The sequence below is a fragment of the Neoarius graeffei genome, chromosome 23, assembly GCF_027579695.1.
Source record: "Neoarius graeffei isolate fNeoGra1 chromosome 23, fNeoGra1.pri, whole genome shotgun sequence".
In the NCBI taxonomy this organism is placed as follows: domain Eukaryota; kingdom Metazoa; phylum Chordata; class Actinopteri; order Siluriformes; family Ariidae; genus Neoarius; species Neoarius graeffei.
Window position 1 is genome coordinate 42,303,823 of NC_083591.1, and position 14,117 is coordinate 42,317,939.

Below are 14,117 nucleotides of genomic sequence, written 5' to 3' on the forward strand. Positions count from 1 at the left end.
CTGCTGATGCCTAATCAGAATTTGTTTTTTGCAAAAGACAAAAGGGTCCTCTTAACCCTTTCCTGTTTGTACCCTGTGTATCAGTGTTGGGTACGGGATGATACACTCCTCCAAAAAAGCTTCATGTTTGATCACATAGCCAAGATAAAATGTATTTCCCAGCTCTTCCAGGTTTTCGTCCGTGTAGAACGATGTCTGCAGCACCAGGTAGTTTTGAGATGTCTGGGAACTCAACGGATGGATGATTTTTCCAACTCCTAGGAAAAATCCTCCTTTTTTTTTTTTTGGCTTTTTCACCTTTATTGGATAGGACAGTGTAGAGACAGGAAATGAGCGGGAGAGAGAGACGGGGAGGGATCGGGAAATGACCTCGGGCCGGAATCGAACCCACGTCCCCGGATTTATGGTATGGCGCCTTATCCACCTGAGCCACGACGCACCCACACTCACATTCACACCTACGGTCAATTTAGAGTCACCAGTTAACCTAACCTGCATGTCTTTGGACTGTGGGGGAAACCGGAGCACCCAGAGGAAACCAACGCGAACACGGGGAGAACATGCAAACTCCACACAGAAAGGCCCTTGCCGGCCATGGGGCTCAAACCCGGACCTTCTTGCTGTGAGGCGACAGTGCTAACCACTACACCACCGTGCCGCCCGCATGTATTTTATTATTTTAAAAACCCACCAGCTGGCTGATTTGGCACGTTTTAATTGTGCAACGGAGTAGTGTCCGAAAGCGTTTTTTCATTTTACCAATGAGCTCACTATGTAGTCCTATATGGGGAGTAGGGAGCAGTGAACGAGTGAGCAATTTTGGACACGGGGTCAATTGGAAAAGGGAAAGAAACCCCAGTAAATTCTGTAAAGCCACTTTGCGACAATGTCTCTTGTTAAAAGCGCTATAAAAATAAATGTGTCTTGACAATAACAGTGAAGGGGAGCGCTATAAAGATATGTAAGGACTGTAGGTAAAGTTGAGAAAATGAGAGGAGCAGAGGAGGTAATGAAAGGGGGGGGTAAAAAGTCAGGAGTTGCCCCAAGAAAAGTAAGTTTGATTGGATCAGCACGCTGGTGTAGTGGTTAGCACTGTCGCAAGAAGGTCCTGGATTTGAGCCCAACAGCCGACGAGGGCCTTTCTGGGTGGAGTTTGCATGTTCTCGCTGTGGGTTTCCTCCGGGTGCTCCGGTTTCCCCCACAGTCCAAAGACATGCAGGTTAGGTTAACTGGTGACTCTAAATTGACCGTAGGTGTGAATGTGAGTGTGAATGGTTGTCTGTGTCTATGTGTCAGCCCTGTGATGACCTGGCGACTTGTCCAGGGTGTACCCCGCCTTTCACCCATAGTCAACTGGGATAGGCTCCAGCTTGCCTGCGACCCTGTAGGACAGGATAAGTGACTACAGATGATGGATGGATGGAAGTTTGATCGGATATGGTGGTTTAATACAAACCAAATCCATGTGATGAGCGGTAAGATGGCGGCCAAATGGCTTCACTGGTCTCTCCAGCGGAAAAAGCTATGAGCTCTCTGCATGTTTTTTTCTTCTACGAAAGGTTGTATTGTATCGTTGTGTTCTTGTATAAATAAAATACAATCATAATTCACAGACTTTTTTTTTTTTTAATAGTACAAACACCAAGAACGAAAAGAAAAGGAGCTACACCTTACAACTGGAAATAGGTAAAAACAGTAATGACAAATCTGATGAGAAATACTTCCAGTCTTTTAAATTAAATAATACAGACTAGTACAATTTGAATTCGTTCATAAAACAGGAAAATAAGGGTTTGTTCCCTCTCCATTTGCTACAATGGATGTGATATTTGGCTAAAAGTAAGACGATATTAACAATATTGGAGTTTAAATTATGCATATAAAATAAAATGTAATACTTAATGAAGGAATATTATGCTTAAAGAAAGAAAGCACAACTTGATTTATCACACACTTATGAAATTCCTCTCTGCATTTAACCCACTTGAAGCAGCAAACACGCACGTGAGCAATGAGCGCACACACATACCCAGAGCAGTGGGCATCCATGCTAACAGCGCCCGGGGAGCAGTTGGGAGTTAGGCGCCTCGCTCAAGGCCACCTCAGCCCAAGGCCGTCCCATATTAACCTAACCGCATGTCTTTGGACTGTGGGGGAAACCGGAGCGTAGCTAGGATTTTTCAAAGGGGGTGGGGGGTCGTCACACACTGACTGGCAGCCTGAGTACATTATGTAACAAAAAACAAATTACCATTGCTAGTTTTAGGTAGCTTAGAAACCGGCTCTTCCATTATTGCTGTTTCTTCCACGTTTTCTTAATGCCGTGTTCTAGAAACGGCACTAAAACTTACACTACCGTTCAAAAGTTTGGGGTCACTTTGAAATGTCCTTATTTTTGAAAGAAAAGCACTGTTCTTTTCAATGAAGATCACTTTAAACTAATCAGAAATCCACTCTATACATTGCTAATGTGGTAAATGACTATTCTAGCTGCAAATGTCTGGTTTTTGATGCAATATCTACATAGGTGTATACAGGGGTGTCTCAAGCTTTCCAAAAGTGGGGGTGTTCTGGACTGGGGAAGCCATATCATTAGAAATCGGTTTATGGCTATATACACGCCCGGCGTGTACACTGTGATGTACTGTCAATGACCGATATGGAACTTTTTCATCCCCATGGTCCATGGATGCAAATGAAAGGGAGGACAGCAGAAAGCCTATAAATCCAGTTGACTCCAGCCAAGTTCTGCATTTCATGCAGAGATCTATCATGTTGGGTTTTGGTGTTACTGCCAGGGCTATGTAATTATTCAGTAAGTGAAGGCAAAAAGTATTGAGTGATAATTCTAGGTAACAGGATACTGTTCTATAACAGAGATATCAGTATTGCTGCCTACACTGGTATACACTGATATAAACAAAACCAAAAACTTCACATAGCCCAAGAAGTCATACACAGTGTATAGATCATACACCATCATGCATAACAGTTTGGACTGGGATCGCTTTGTGTGAGCAGGAGGCATGGCTAATCAGTTCATGTTGGAGAAGCGCAGCATCCTGGAAGGACCTCTTTAGTATAGCATTCAAATAAGACGGGGCAGTTCCTGCTTTTAATGTCTTTAATTATTCAAACTCATGTACAAAACTTGTTTGCATCATGCATTACATCAGGTTTAATGCATAAAATTTGAAAATGATGCAATAGACTACACATACAACAAACACTTAATGGCCAAATAACATTACTGTACAACAATTATTGAACATTCATTCGATTTGAAATGCCTTTAAATCTCAATTGAAAAACTCTTCTAAAAAGTGATAAGCAGTTACAACCCCGATTCCAAAAAAGTTGGGACAAAGTACAAATTGTAAATTAAAACGGAATGTAATAATTTACAAATCTCAAAAACTGATAATGTATTCACAATAGAACATAGACAACATATCAAATGTCGAAAGTGAGACATTTTAAAATTTCATGCCAAATATTGGCTCATTTGAAATTTCATGACAGCAACACATCTCAAAAAAGTTGGGACAGGGGCAATAAGAGGCTGGAAAAGTTAAAGGTACAAAAAAGGAACAGCTGGAGGACCAAATTGCAACTCATTAGGTCAATTGGCAATAGGTCATTAACATGACTGGGTATAAAAAGAGCATCTTGGAGTGGCAGCGGCTCTCAGAAGTAAAGATGGGAAGAGGATCACCAATCCCCCTAATTCTGCGCCGACAAATAGTGGAGCAATATCAGAAAGGAGTTCGACAGTGTAAAATTGCAAAGAGTTTGAACATATCATCATCTACAGTGCATAATATCATCAAAAGATTCAGAGAATCTGGAAGAATCTGTGCACGTAAGGGTCAAGGCCAGAAAACCATACTGGGTGCCCGTGATCTTCGGGCCCTTAGACGGCACTGCATCACATACAGGCATGCTTCTGTATTGGAAATCACAAAATGGGCTCAGGAATATTTCCAGAGAACATTATCTGTGAACACAATTCACCGTGCCATCCGCTGTTGCCAGCTAAAACTCTATAGTTCAAAGAAGAAGCCGTATCTAAACATGATCCAGAAGCGCAGATGTCTCCTCTGGGCCAAGGCTCGTTTAAAATGGACTGTGGCAAAGTGGAAAACTGTTCTGTGGTCAGACGAATCAAAATTTGAAGTTCTTTATGGAAATCAGGGACGCCGTGTCATTCGGACTAAAGAGGAGAAGGACGACCCAAGTTGTCATCAGCGCTCAGTTCAGAAGCCTGCATCTCTGATGGTATGGGGTTGCATTAGTGCGTGTGGCATGGGCAGCTTACACATCTGGAAAGACACCATCAATGCTGAAAGGTATATCCAGGTTCTAGAGCAACATATGCTCCCATCCAGACAACGTCTCTTTCAGGGAAGACCTTGCATTTTCCAACATGACAATGCCAAACCACATACTGCATCAATTACAGCATCATGGCTGCGTAGAAGAAGGGTCCGGGTACTGAACTGGCCAGCCTGCAGTCCAGATCTTTCACCCATAGAAAACATTTGGCGCGTCATAAAACGGAAGATACGACAAAGACCTAAGACAGTTGAGCAACTAGAATCCTCCATTAGACAAGAATGGGTTAACATTCCTATCCCTAAACTTGAGCAACTTGTCTCCTCAGTCCCCAGACGTTTACAGACTGTTGTAAAGAGAAAAGGGGATGTCTCACAGTGGTAAACATGGCCTTGTCCCAACTTTTTTGAGATGTGTTGTCATGAAATTTAAAAATCACCTAATTTTTCTCTTTAAAAGATACATTTTCTCAGTTTAAACATTTGATATGTCATCTATGTTCTATTCTGAATAAAATATGGAATTTTGAAACTTCCACATCATTGCATTCCGTTTTTATTAACAATTTGTACTTTGTCCCAACTTTTTTGGAATCGGGGTTGTATAATGCATGAAAAGTAGACTTGGTACAAACACACACACTCGTAATAAAAAAGTTGCCTCAACTGACTTTACAACTAGTAACTACTATTAACACAATCTTTTAGGGCATGGCACCTGGGACAACTGTTTGAACGACGGCATCGCAAGCGCTTTGAGAAGGGTCTGTCTGCAGAGCCACAGAGCCAGGCACAGTAAGCACCGCATGCGACGTCAAACCTGGAACGGTGAATCAGGAGCGGTAAAACTGGTGTTGGCTCTGCAGACAGATACTGTATTATTGAGCGCTATCGGGACGCTACGCAAACTGGCTATTATATTCACGCAACTGCTGATTGGTCGGGTGAGAAAAACTGTTTTGAGTCCGTTGCGTGGCTGTTTTTTGTCTAACGTTATGGCAATAGTTTACTTCCTTGTTACACATTTTATAGTAGCTGTATAATTTTCATAATGATGTCATTTTAATCTGACAAAAGTGCGGGGGATGAAATTGTGTTTCAACGAAAGTGGGGGGGATGAAACGTACGCATCCCCCGTGGGTGATATGCCCCTGGGTGTATAGAGGCCCATTTCCAGCAACTCTCACTCCAGTGTTCTAATGGTACAATGTGTTTGCTCATTGCCTCAGAAGGCTAATGGATCATTAGAAAACCCTTGTACAATCATGTTAGCACAGCTGAAAACAGTTGAGCTCTTTAGAGAAGCTATAAAACTGACCTTCCTTTGAGCAGATGGAGTTTCTGGAGCATCACATTTGTGGGGTCGATTAAATGCTCAAAATGGCCAGAAAAGTGTCTTGACTATATTTTCTATTCATTTTACAACTTATGGTGGGAAATAAAAGTGTGACTTTTCATGGAAAACACAAAATTGTCTGGGTGACCCCAAACTTTTGAACGGTAGTGTAGCTTCGAAGCCACAAAATGCAACTTTGATGGAAAAAAGATATAATAAATTGCTTACCTCTCTTCACGTCGAAAGAAGGAAGAAAGTTTCGCTTGTTTTGACATGGCGAATTATTAACACGAGGAAATACTTGTAATTCGCAACTAAAAAGACTGCAGCTACACCGGCAGCTTGACCATGCTTTCTAGTGCGATCGTGTTGCGCTTGTGCAGAACTGTTTCAGTCCTGCGCGCCTTGGCTCGTGCACCTGAAAGCATGCCTTGGGCTGCGCGCGCACACCTAACGAGCGCCGGCACGTGCGCCGTTAACAAAGAACACCTGTCTTTAATCAATGAACTATGTTTGGGCTATTTAAGGACCATGCCCATGCAAGGACGATGCGAAGTATTACGCCGTGTCTAGTGTGCCTTACTGAGCCTTGTTTCCTGTCCCTGTCGACCTCCTGGTTTTTTGACTCCTGTTTCTCGTCCCTTGATCTTGTATAGTTTTGCCCCTGATATCCTGTCCGTGCCTCGATTGACCTCCTGCCTATTTCCTCGATTACGACTTTGCCTGCTGTTTCGGACTGTTTGCCTGTTTTGTGCATTTCACACACTTTATGCTCATATCGCACTGTGTATTATTTAACTTCTCTGCACTTACATTTGCCTCTCCCACACACACACTGACAAACTGGGTTTTCGCGCCCGAGCCACAGGAAGTCCATACAAGGTTATAGAAACCCTAATGCGGCTGAGGTGACAATCTACTTAAAGAAAAATGTTAGAAAAATTACAGTGGGCGCTTTTCTAATATTCTTTTGCGGCTATTGAAAAAAATGTATGGTCCGACAAGGGGGGGGGGGTTCACGGGCACACCCCTAGCTACACCCCTGGGAAACCCACGCAGAGACAGCGAGAACATGCAAACTCCACACAGAAAGGCCCCTGCCGGCTGTTGGGCTCGAACCCAGAACCTTCTTGCTGTGAGGCGACCGTGCCGCCCAAGATTAAGAGAGAACCAGTTTCTGATATTCAACCAAAAAAGTCGAGTTCAATGCTTCAGGGTTTCGTCATCAGAATTACAAAAGGTGCACAAATCAACAGTGTTGGGCACGTTACTTTCAAAAAGTAATTAGTTATAGTTACTAGTTACTTTTCCCAAAAAGTAACTGAGTTAGTAACGGAGTTACTTTGTCATAAAAGTAACTAATTACCAGGGAAAGTAATTATTCCGTTACATTTTGTTCCCCCTCAAAAAAAAATCAAATTCAATTAGTGTAATCATAATAAAAGTGAATGTTAAATGTGTTTAATGACTGAAATGGACACTTAACAGAACCAGTTAGTAACATTATCTACACTATATTAATATTTTTGTGGGACAATGTGAGATAAGACATCTATCAAATGTAAAATATTTTTGTAGTTATTAAAATTATGTTACTAATTACTGGCCACTGACGAGGACAAACGCTTTGTTCCTCGACATAATGTGCATTGCACGTAAACACTCTTGCCTTTTATTTCAAGTAATGAAAAGTCCTGGCTGTATTTCCAGTGTGAAAGCGCAGTGCTGGGCTGACCGCTCGCCATCGCTGGGTCTTCCGATTGAAAGTGTGCGCAGTAGTGCAGTAGGCGTGGCCTACCTACATATGTTGTCCAAATCTACTCTGATTGGCTTACTGTGCCGTTGTCTCATGTCTCCCCGCCCCACACTAAAGCAGAGTAAAGAAAGGCTGAACGAGCAGCGTGCCAGATGAGAACAGCTTTAATAAAGTAACGCATAGTATTTTATTGTAAGTAACGGGAACGGCGTTATAACGATGTAAAAAGTAATTAGTTAGATTACTCGTTACTAAAAAAAGTAACGCCGTTAGTAACGCCGTTTATTCTAACGCCGTTATTCCCATCACTGCAAATCAACGACAAATTTAAACATGTCTGGGAAGATTCTCAGTCATCCAGGTCATAGTAAACTGTGGGTGGTAAAAGAGAGCGACTGGACTTGCTTGAAGATTCTTGAAGACGTTTCACCTCTCATCCGAAAGGCTTCTTCAGTTCTGTTTGACTAATAGAGAGTATCAGGTATTTATCCTCTCATGGATGAAAAGCAATCCTAAGGTGTGGTTGAGTCATTCTGTTGGTGTGGGTCACTGGGGGCTGGGTGTGAACGGCCTAGAGCAGGGGTCACCAAACTATGGCCCGCGGGCCAGATCCGGCCCCCCAGCCCCCTTTGACCGGCCCCCCAGCCCCTCTGCCCCCCACCACTTGAACCGGCCCTATGAGGCAATCCCCAAAAGTGGTCATGGCCTATTTTTTTAAATTGCTTTTTGGCAAATAATGTCTGCATCTTGTATTTTGTTGATTTTATCAATTAAAATTGATATTTAGTTATAAAATGAACTATTCATATTTTCCGAATTTTCGTCATATGCTCGCGATCAAGCAGTGACAGGCAGCGCATGCGCAGAGAACTGTCAGTGTTCAGGACAGCAAAATGGCTAGCGGTCAGCGAAAAGCTGACAGAGTGCAGAGTTTTTAAAGAACAGTGGACCACCGATTATTTTTTCGTTCAGTGTAAGGACCGTGCAGTTTGTCTTGTATGTAAAGAAAGCGTGCCGGTTTTCAAAGAATATAATCTGCGTCGTCACGACGAAACCCGCCACAAAGAGTATGCTAGTTTGCGAGGGCAAACAAGAGAAGACAGGATTCGGAGGATGAAATGCGGACCGGCTGCACAACAGAATGTATTCCTTCACTAAACCCAGATCAACCAGGCTGCTGTCCGAGCTAGCTATAAGGTAGTTCACCTACTAGCTACCCATGGAAAGCCGTTTACTGATGGGGACTTTGTTAAAGTATGCATGCTTGCTGTGGCCGAAGAGGTGTGTCCCGACAAGAAGGATGCGCTCAACGCGGTGAGTCTCTCCGCACCTACTATGACCAGGCGAACCGAAGATTTAGGGGACAACGTGTATGACCAGCTGAATGAGAAAGCATCAGAATTCGAGTTTTTTGCTTTGGCCATGGATGAGAGCAATGACGTGCAGGACACAGCACAACTGCTGTGATCTATTGATCTATTGCTCATATTATTATAATTTCACTGTTTTTTAAAATGTATTTATTTTATAGGCCTATTTATTTGACCTTTATTAAGTGCTGCACACTATTATTAATATCAACAGGCCTGCCTACAATTTTATAATTTTCCACTCACCTTTGCCAGTGTCAATCACCTCAACTAGGCAGATGTTTTTTACCTTGACAGCTTTGATGTTATTTTTATTAGAAAATAAATAAATGGAATATCTGTGGTATTTCAAATTAAAACAAAGTGTGAAGACTCGATTACTACTTTTGCAAACCACTAGTAAAGATAAACAAATATGTGCCAGGAATCAAGTGTGGATATAGTAGTGGGGATATAGTAGTGGGGATGGCTGTTCCAGGCTAGTAATCTCTACTACACAATGAGGCCTGCTGGTGGTCATATTTGTCTGGGTCATACAATTCTATGTGATATAGCTGACCCGACCCCGGCCCCCATCACAGTCAGGAACAACAATGTGGCCCTCAGAGAAAAAAGTTTGGTGACCCCTGGCCTAGAGAGTCGTTGGGGTGATCAATGGTTGTTGGTTCTCTCTGAATGTACACCAAAACCCAGCTGTGTTAAGTGACTCACAGAAGGACAGAGAGAACCAACAATCCATTGATCACCTCAACAACTCTCTAGGCCGTTCACACCCAGCCCCCAGTGACCCACGCCAACAGGATGACTCAACGCCACCTTAGAAGAAGAAGAAGAAACCTTTACAGGTAGTCGTCGACTTATGACTGCGTTTGGTTACGACTGACCGGTCGTAAACCGAACTGGTCGTAAGTCGGCCTATGTTAAATGAACGTAAGTATATTGTGATGTGTAATGATATTGTAATCATCTTAAAGTCTTATTTTATCACCATTTTCTTATTTCATTACCTTGGTTCATTATTTGGTTTAAGTCAAACACTGCATACTACACTGCGTACAGTACAATTCGTTTAATATGTGCAAAACAAAAAATACGAAATACAGGTGTGAAAAATAGAAAACATTTTAGTTTGAAACATACCAAAATACAAATGTAAAACATAGCAAAATACAAAATTTAGTGACCGCTGGCATCACTGGTGCTTGGCTGTGGGTCGTCTACGTCATCATCAGCTGTTGCAGCGCTCGGGCTGGCGGGAGGATTTGCTCGTTTCATAAACCAGGAGCTGGGGTGGAAACTGTATGACGGCGTGCGTGAGGGAGCGCAAGAGAGACTGCGCATGTGCCTGGAGCTGGGGCGGAAACTGTCGTATGCTCAGCTAGCTCAGCTGGGAAACACTTGCCAGTCATAACCAGACGGTCGTAAAGTCGATCGGTCGTAAGTCGCATAGGTGGTAAGTCGACGACTACCTGTATTTGTCACATGCACACTTCAAGTACAGTGAAATTCATCCTCTGCATTTAACCCATCTGAAGCAGTGAACACAGGTGCGCACACGCACAGTGGACAGCTTGGGGAGCAATCAGGGGTCAGTTACCTTGCTCAAGGCCACCCCACGTCAACCTAACTGCATGTCTTTGGATTGTGTGGGAAACCGGAGCACCCGGAGGAAACCCACGCAGACGCGGTGAGAACCTGCAAACTCCACACAAATAGAAAGGCCCTCGCCGGCCGCAGGGTTCGAACCCGGAACCTTCTTGCTGTGAGACGACCGTGCTAACCACGACACCACCATGCCAGCCGGGACTGCTTTTCATCCATGAGAGGATAAATACCTGATACTCCCTATTACTCATACAAAACTGAAGAAGCCTTTCGGATAAGAGGTGAAACATCTTCAAGCAAGTCCAGTTGCTCTCTTTTACCACCCGCAGACAAATTTAAATCTTCTCTGAAGAAATTGGGCTACAGGATATACACTACCATCCAAAAGTTTGGGGTCACCCAGACAATTTTGTGTTTTCCATGAAAAGTCACACTTTTATTTACCACCATAAGTTGTAAAATGAATAGAAAATATAGTCAAGACATTTTTCTGGCCATTTTGAGCATTTAATCGACCCCACAAATGTGATGCTCCAGAAACTCAATCTGCTCAAAGGAAGGTCAGTTTTATAGCTTCTCTAAAGAGCTCAACTGTTTTCAGCTGTGCTAACATGATTGTACAAGGGTTTTCTAATCATCCATTAGCCTTCTGAGGCAATGAGCAAACACATTGTACCATTAGAACACTGGAGTGAGAGTTGCTGGAAATGGGCCTCTATACACCTATGGAGATATTGCACCAAAAACCAGACATTTGCAGCTAGAATAGTCATTTACCACATTAGCAATGTATAGAGTGGATTTCTGATTAGTTTAAAGTGATCTTCATTGAAAAGAACAGTGCTTTTCTTTCAAAAATAAGGACATTTCAAAGACTACGTTCAGACTGCACCCTGAAACGACCCATATCCGATTTTTTTGCCCATATGCGACCTGTATCCGATTTGTTATTGACAATCTGAACGACACAGATCTGATTTTTTCACATGCGACCCAGGCCGCTTGGATATGTGGTCCTAATTCCGATGCATATCCGTTATTTTCACATGCGACTGCAGTCTGACCGGACAGGTCGCATTCATGCGACCTACACGTCATCAACAAGAGACAAACGCCACTATTCTGCGTTGGCTAATCCCGCCTCTTTGGTGGAAAACAACAACATTTGTACAGTTTTCAGAATTTAAATAGACTTTTATAGAATTGATCAAGGGGCGGCACGGTGGTGTAGTGGTTAGCGCTGTCGCCTCACAGCAAGAAGATCCTGGGTTCGAGCCCCGGGGCCGGCGAGGGCCTTTCTGTGTGGAGTTTGCATGTTCTCCTCGTGTCCGCGTGGGTTTCCTCCGGGTGCTCCGGTTTCCCCCACAGTCCAAAGACATGCAGGTTAGGTTAACTGGTGACTCTAAATTGAGCGTAGGTGTGAATGTGAGTGTGAATGGTTGTCTGTGTCTATGTGTCAGCCCTGTGATGACCTGGCGACTTGTCCAGGGTGTACCCCGCCTTTCGCCCGTAGTCAGCTGGGATAGGCTCCAGCTTGCCTGCAACCCTGTAGAAGGATAAAGCGGCTAGAGATAATGAGATGAGATGAGAATTGATCAAGCTAACGGTGGATTTGGTAGGGACCTGGATGTTAAATCATCCTGTATTACAAGATTATAAGATTGTTCTGGAAATTTCCAGTAATTTGACACCTTCGGTCTCATTAGTCTGCTGCCCACATTAATCAGATTATTGTGTGGGTTCCGCCGCCGCCACAAAAACCACATCGCCAGGTCTCGCATCTCCATGCTTTACTTGCAAACTTGAAGAGTGCGCTTTTTTTTTTTTTTACGTATTACGTCTCATCTCATCTCATTATCTGTAGCTGCTTTATCCTTCTACAGGGTCGCAGGCGAGCTGGAGCCTATCCCAGCTGACTACGGGCGAAAGGCGGGGTACACCCTGGACAAGTCGCCAGGTCATCACAGGGCTGACACATAGACACAGACAACCATTCACACTCACATTCACACCTACGGTCAATTTAGAGTCACCAGTTAACCTAACCTGCATGTCTTTGGACTGTGGGGGAAACCGGAGCACCCAGAGGAAACCCACGCGGAGAACATGCAAACTCCACACAGAAAGGCCCTCGCCGGCCCCGGGGCTCGAACCCGGGACCTTCTTGCTGTGAGGCGACAGCGCTAACCACTACACCACCGTGCCGCCCACGTATTATGTAGATGTGCTTATTACGTGTCAATTTGCGCATGCGGGACACTTTTGGGTCGTTTTCCGTTCATATTGGAGATCGCATACAAGTCTCATATAATTGGTAATGTGAACGGCCTAACAAAAAAATCGGATTTCACAACAAATCGGATATGGGTCGTTTCAGGTTGCAGTCTGAACGGAGTGTTAAAGTGACCCCAAACTTTTGAACGGTAGTGTATATTATTGATTATTTTAAAGGGAGTCTGGAGGTGGAACAGGCCGCTTTATGGATGTTGAATGAGAGTTAGTCAGAATGGACTGATTGTCTACAAACCCACTTTTTAGCTCAGGGGGCTGAGAGTTTTCCTGTCTCGTGCGTCTCATAAGGCGGATGTGACGTCAGACGCAACACACCAATTCAAAGATGGCGGAAGCACCTTTACGGACCTGCCAGTATTTCTGTCACCAGTGTTCTGAAGAGATTAGTCCTCGGCTTCCGGTGAGTCTGACACGTAAATAAGTGCACTAGAGTCATGATGGTTGATCTTTTTGTTTATCAAAACGTTGCTTTGTTTGGGAAAGTCGCTAAATTCGGCTCGGATATCCGCTAGTTAGCATCGCTAGCAGCTAAGCTAATCTAGTTAGCCTGTATCAGAACTGCTGGCAAACAACCGTATCATCTCTCTTGTGTAAAACATGCAGCTTGTTAAGTATTGCCTAATGCTCTCAGACCCTTTTTAAACAGCACTAGTTAGCACATGGCTCTTCTGAGAGCTGTTCTTTTTTTTTTTTTTGCACATTCTAGGATTTACTGTACAGCTTGGATTTTAAAACAGCCCATACACATACTCCTTAAATATGTCTACTTTAAAAAAAATTAATATACTTTAGGTTTTTATTTGTATTCGGTTTATGTAGCTACTTTTGTCTTGTTTATTTTAACTGTTCAAGCACCAACCACCAAAGCAAATTCCTTGTATGTGACAACAGACTTGTCAATAAAGTCGATTCTGGTTCTGGTTCTGATTCTGGTAGGTGGATTTTATTTTTTTCGACGTAGTACAGACACCTACATAAATTCACTATTCTCTGTGAAAATAAAGATGGTTGTGATCATTTTCACCCACAATCCGATTGTGAATAATCCGCCTCTGATGATTAAAAAAACAAACAAACACACACACCAAAGAGACATGGAGTAGGCGGGAACTGTGGCATCCTGTTGTGACGTAGATTGGGGAATAATTCCTGAATAATCCGCCTCTGATGATTTAAAAAACACACACACACACACACACCAAAGAGACATGGAGTAGGCGGGAACTGTGGCATCCTGTTGTGACGTAGATTGGGGAAGCTGCAGAAACCGGAAGTGCGCGCACAGAGTTTGAACTAGTGGTGCGTTCATGTGCTATGGGAATTATGGTAAATACCAAACGCTGACATGGAAAGCACACATGAACGCCCCCTCTTGTGGTATTTTCCACTGGGCAACTCGTAGAAAATTTTGATACACGAGTTGC

The 14,117-nt window shown here is 43.4% G+C and overlaps 1 protein-coding gene across 1 annotated transcript in view; it reads left to right on the forward strand.

The window, feature by feature from the left end:
* The first annotated feature begins 13,007 nt into the window (after nucleotides 1–13,007).
* The window catches only part of LOC132871740 (E3 ubiquitin-protein ligase RNF126-like), a 57,691-nt gene continuing 56,581 nt past the window's right edge, over nucleotides 13,008–14,117 (forward strand). The window contains exon 1 of the mRNA XM_060906205.1: nucleotides 13,008–13,093. Coding sequence (XP_060762188.1) covers nucleotides 13,019–13,093 — 75 coding nt within the window. The 5' untranslated portion in view covers nucleotides 13,008–13,018. The remainder of the gene's footprint in view (nucleotides 13,094–14,117) is intronic.